Source organism: Cajanus cajan, chromosome 8, assembly GCF_000230855.2.
Source record: "Cajanus cajan strain Asha chromosome 8, NIPB_CcT2T_4, whole genome shotgun sequence".
NCBI classification, from domain to species: Eukaryota; Viridiplantae; Streptophyta; class Magnoliopsida; order Fabales; family Fabaceae; genus Cajanus; species Cajanus cajan.
In genome coordinates this window covers 18,442,708-18,448,390 of record NC_138524.1, presented here as the reverse complement: position 1 = coordinate 18,448,390, position 5,683 = coordinate 18,442,708, and the positions used below count along the sequence as shown (strand labels likewise).

General features: G+C 36.7%; 1 protein-coding gene across 2 annotated transcripts; it reads left to right on the top strand.

Annotated features, from left to right (window-relative positions):
- The first annotated feature begins 740 nt into the window (after positions 1–740).
- LOC145950933 (uncharacterized) lies at positions 741–1,889 on the top strand. 2 transcript variants are annotated; one of them, XM_083062884.1, is made up of 3 exons: positions 741–1,119; positions 1,206–1,311; positions 1,384–1,889. In XM_083062884.1, exons 1-3 carry the CDS (start codon positions 976–978, stop codon positions 1,737–1,739), a joined length of 606 nt encoding a protein of 201 aa, XP_082919010.1. In that variant the 5' UTR covers positions 741–975; the 3' UTR covers positions 1,740–1,889. The 2 variants fall into 2 exon arrangements, with proteins under 2 accessions (XP_082919010.1, XP_082919009.1); XM_083062883.1 differs by having other exon boundaries at positions 758–1,119; positions 1,206–1,889.
- Positions 1,890–5,683: the final 3,794 nt, after the last annotated feature.

Here is a 5,683-nt window from a genome sequence, read left to right as displayed (position 1 = left end):
AAAATTTAGAAATAAAATTATACTTAAAAAATTATTAAAATAAAACTATTTATATATATAATCATATTATTACATATAAAATTAGAATATACAAAATAAAAATCAGTTAAGGGTATATGATTATTTATTATTTTTTAGACAAAATCAGTTACAAGATGACGTATATTTCCCTTTATCTATTACTATATATTATCAAACAACTATATATTTAACTATTTTTCTTCCATTCATTTTCTTTGTCTTTATCTCTACTTTATATTATATAGATTCATTGAAGTTTTAAATACTCATATTTATCCTCGTTACTTTGTATTTTACTGATTTACTTAAATATAAAATTCAGAAATCAATAAAATGTAAATTTAAGAAATTATTACAACTTGAAGAGATATTTTTAAATCAATCAGTTATTAGGAACAAAAATAATTATTTAGTGTAATTATTTTAACTTTAATGTTTTAAGTTTTAAATAAAGAAAATTTAATCTAGAAAAAATTTCATTAACCCCTACTTGAAGTTTTTCTCAATAACTTCATACGTATATCTCTTCTCAAATTTTTAAGTGAGTATTAATTTTCTTATTTATTTATTTAAGTGGCACATACAACTACTTATATAAGATAATACTTTCACTACAAGAATTTTGCGGATTAGCGAGGGAATTTAGCGAGGGATATAAATCCAAGCTATTCCCTCGCTACTTAGCGAGGGAATAGCTTGGATTTATATCCCTCGCTAAATGCCCTCGCTAAATAGGAACATTTTGCGACCAACCTTTATTTCCTCGCAAATCTTCCGCTAAAGTTAATGCTTATTTAGCGAAGAACTAAGGTCCTCGCAAATTCCTAGCAAATCCCTCTCCAAATTATGACCCAAAATAAAAAAATGGTATTCATAGTCAATACTTTTTCTATTAATATTGACAATTCATTTTTATGTTAAGCTCTATCATAATATGTTACAATTGTATGATAAATGTGTTTATGTATTTATCTTAAATTGCATATTATTTCACAGGAAGCAGAGCATAAACGTCCTATTTCTTATGGTGAATTGTACAACAAAGTTCGTAAAAGAAAAGATGGTGAATATGTCTCTAACAAAGCCAAAAATTTCATTGTAAGAGTGTGTATATATTTTTAATGTAAAAATTAAACATTGTTTATCTATTACTATATATACCTTGATACATTTTTTTTTTGTAGGAATCATATGAAAATGCTATGGCTGAAAAGTATGGGGAAGACGCATCAAAGCATCCTATAGTTGACACTGATGTTTGGACACAAATTTCTGGTGAAAATAAGAAAGGTAGAATCCACGGCATGGGTCATAGCTTAGATCTTAGCATTACTATGCATGGTTCATCTTCAACTGTTGTAGGTCCCTCTACCACACCTGTTAGAGAAGACATCACTACATTAGCTACTCAAATGCAAGAACAAATGCAGTCACAATTGAATCTACAAACACAATCCCAAATGCAATTGCAGACACAACTACAAGCACAGATGGAGGCACAAGCACAATATATGCAGGCACAATTGAAGGCACAAGCTGGTATACAAGCACAAATGCAGGCACAAATGAAGGCACAAGCAGAAATGCAAGCACTTTTGCAACAACAAATGCAGGAACAAATGCAGGAACAAATGCAGTTTTTGAGGAAAGAGATATTACCAGCCTTAAAGATTCCATCACCATCATCAGTCAAAAAACTTGGGAAGAATCAAGAATGAAAATGTTGAATTCTAGTTTTTTTTTATTTACATTAGCATTGTTAACTCACTTGAAGAGTTTTATTATATTAGTTGGTATTGAGTATTTTTATTATGTTAGTTGGTACTGAATATTTTTATTATGTTGGTAATTCAGAATTGTTTTAGTTAGCCTTTAGTATTTTTATTTTATTTGATGCAAGTTGATGACACAATAATATATTTGATATGCAAAATACAGGTACTACAATCTTGATATCAAAACAAAACAATTATGATAGTTATAGTATGAAAAATGCAGGTAAGATGAATATATGAATATTAAAAATAAAATTGCGACAAAATAGTGAGGGATTAGCGATGATAACCAAAACATAACAGTAAGGGATCTGCTAGGAAATAGCGAGGCATATCATGTGAAAGACAAAATAGTGAGTGGAAAAGGAGCAAATAGCTAGGAAAATATAGCGAAGGAATAACGAGATAATTGCTAGGAAAATATTGCGAGGGAATAGAGAGAGAATTGCTAGGGAAGTATTGCGAGGGAATAGCGAGATAATTGCTAGGAAAATATTGCGAGGGAATAGCGAGAGAATTGCTAGGGAAATATTGCGAGGGAATAGCGAGAACATTGCTAGGGAAATATTCACTACTACAAAAACATTATTTAACATCGCCAAATTTACATCGGTTCTAGTAGAACCGATGTAAATGATAAACGCGGTGGCAAACTTGTAAATAAATAAAAAATAAAAACATATTTACATCGGTTTTATTTATAACCGATGTAAAAATAAAATTCGGGAGTTGTTCTACATCGGTCTTGGGTCATGACCGATGTAGAAATGAGAACCTAATTTTCCCCTTTCCCTCATCAGCAACGTAAACCCAGCTGCCTCCTCCCACTCCCCATCCCTCTCCCCCATCCACCAAACCCTAATATCTTCGTGCTCTCCTCCAGCCTCACCCCCGACGCCGCCACCGCCGACATCTCCATCCACGCCCTCTGCTCCACCTCCCACCTCGACCACGCCGTCCAATTGCTCAAGGAATTCGCCTCCAAGCACTGCCCCCTGTCGCCACCGGCCCGAAACGGGCTTTCGGCATTCGCGAAGGATGGTTGGACTCTTTTATTTGTTTAAAAATATGGATTGCTAGAATGACTTATTCTCAAACTGAGACCTTGTCAAACGAGCAATTTTATTAAAAGGCTCACCAATCCATGTTAATCCCAAGCGGGACCCTCCATGGATTAGCGGTTTTCATAAAAAGGAAGGGTTCGTGGAGTCGCCACCAATGTTTTACTCAAAACATTGGAAAAAGAAGTTTAAGGCAATCGATTCAAAAATCGACTTCGGCCATGACAACCAGAGTCGGGTAAGGGAGTCGGTTACGCGTGGGGAAGGTGTTAGCACCCCACAGCGCCCCTTTCGGGTTCCCTACGACAGATTATTTAAAAATAATAGTGCAAAATTACTAAATTACCCCTATTTATTCTAAGCAATTATAAATTAACTATCTACATGATGACAGTTTAAATATGTACACACAGAAAGCGGTAAAAGAAGGGACTTTAAAGAGATAAACCTTTGAAGCGTGCTTTCTTATATATCTTGACAGAAATTGGGAAGCGTTTTGGCGTTCCCTCCCTCTACAAGACCGCTCGCTCCCTCCTATAAAATTTTAACTATGGAAATCCGGAGGATTTCCCTTCGACTAGGTTCGAGACTCAAGCAAATGGCTCGTGACTCAAGAACTTCGTCGGATCAACTCTCCGAGTGATTTCTAGGCAGAGCACTGCTCAAAAAAACCCAGAATACTCAAGAAGAGGGTTAAAACTGTGTGTGAAAGTGTAGAATGACGTCCCATTGACGTCATATTTATAGGGATGAGGCTCAATACGGTCTCTGGGGGTCAATACGGTCCGTATTGAAGTTTTGAACTACAATACGGCCGTATTGAATTCAATACGGCCGTATTGAAGTTCAAAAACCTCAATACGGCCGTATTGAAGTTCAGTGCAGCCGTATTGAATTCAATGCAGCCGTATTGAAGTTCAGAAACTTCAATACGGCCGTATTGAGTTCAGTGCGGCCGTATTGAAGTTCAAAATGTTCAATACGGCCGTACTGAACCTCTGGGAGGCCGTATTGGGCTTCATTCCTCCCACTTTTCTTATTTTAGCTATCCTAAGACCTCTAGACCTATAGAGAATCCTCCTTGGGCCTTCTGGAAGTCCTTCTGGCTGATCTTCCTTCAGTCTTCGAGAGTCTTCAAGCTTTATTTCCGACCCGGACAATTTTAGGGGTCTACACCCCCAGACACCTTCACCTTCAACCACCTCCTCAAGCACCTCTGCAAGTCCCGCCCCCTCTCCTCCATCTACGCCTTCATCGACGAGATGCACCGCGACTTCGCCCTCAAGCCCGACCTCGTCACCTACACCATCCTCATCTACAACGTCTGGAACTCCAAGAACCTCCGAGAGCCCACGCGCCTCGTCGTCGTCCTCCACCGCGAGGGCTTCAAGCCCGATTGCTTCCTCTACAACACCACATGAAAGGCTACTGCGCCCTCAGCAGGGGGAGCGAGGCCATCGAGGTTCTTAGTTAGTTACTTCTCATCTCATGTTGTATATAAGCTAAGTAGATGCCTAGTCCCTTATCTATGTCTTCTGAATCTGAAATTGAACTCTCTAGTTTCAGAACAGTCTCAAGAGTTACTGCAAGAGCCAAGAAAAGGAAGTTATCTTTTTTGAGTGGGCCTCCATACGTGGCACTCATGCCAATCTTCAGGTAGAAGTTTCTATTGATAGTTGAAATTCTCAAAAGGGCACGATCTTTGTACTTTGCTCTTTGTTAATTGATGAGCTGGCTTCCCTTCCCCTCTTCCCATCTTTCTTGCCTGTCCATTTTCCCCTTTTATAATTTGCCTAATTCCACTTTGGATGTTCAATCTTTTCTCCATTTTGTTGGTTAGCTATTTTCAGCTCTATCAACAGTAGTTTGTTAATTAGTTTTTTTTTTCTCTCGTGGAAGATTATATTAGTTCAATTTTTATTTGATTGACTGTTACTTTAGATTGTCTCTTATCGAGTCTCTACCCTTTGTGTAGGCCATTCCCATTCCATCTTCGGAAGTAGTTATGGTTGAAAAAGTTTTCAATTTAGCTGCACAGAAGTTGGGATTTAAATTTGTGGCCAAGAAATGTAAGTATTATTCTTCAGAGCATGTTTCATATTTCATTGCTTATGTGGTCTGCTTCAGACCTAGATATCCATTTAGTTCTTAACCCTTATTTCCCTTTAAATTTATTGTTTTTCATTGCCTCATTACCAATTCTCAGTCATTGATTACCTGACTTGAAGAAAAAAAACTTCAATTTATTTGTTTTGAAAATGCTCTACATTTTTTTTGAGGTTTTTTTATTTATATTCTGCTACATTCTTATGTTGGTCTTTAATGCAACCCAGTTGATAGCATTTCTGATGGAAGAGAGTTTTTAAAGACGCAAACTGATGGGGAATCAAGCTTGTTCTATGCTCAAATCCCAGGTGGCACAATTCTGCTACATCATGTTGAAGAGAAAGAGAGATTTCCTGCCCAATTTGGTCGTGAGGTACCTGTCCAATAGGGATGCACTGAGCAAATATAGAATCGTATCAAGATATTTCTTAACAATTTCCTTTTTAAGAAGAGGTCTTCAATGATTAGATGTTTTTGTTACAAGATTGCAACTCTTTCTATTTTTTTTTTTAGAGAAAATCTTTGTATTTATTAGTAAGAGTTTACACTTGTAAACATGAATCAGGTTTTGAAACAGGCAGGTTTTTCACCTACTTTTTATACGTAGTTGAGAAGCTATTCACATTTGTTTCGAGAGGCAGGCGGATTGAGGGTGAACAGGGGTTGAGGGTTGAGAAGCTATTCACATTTGAATCAAGCATTAGTTATAACTAAGGGCAT

Coding starts and splice junctions, on each gene's coding strand:
- LOC145950933 (XM_083062883.1), top strand. CDS start 976: ATGTGTTTATGTATTTATCTTAAATTGCATATTATTTCACAGGAAGCA. Junction 1,120..1,205: donor ACAAAGCCAAAAATTTCATT/GTAAGAGTGTGT, acceptor TTTTTTTTGTAG/GAATCATATGAAAATGCTAT.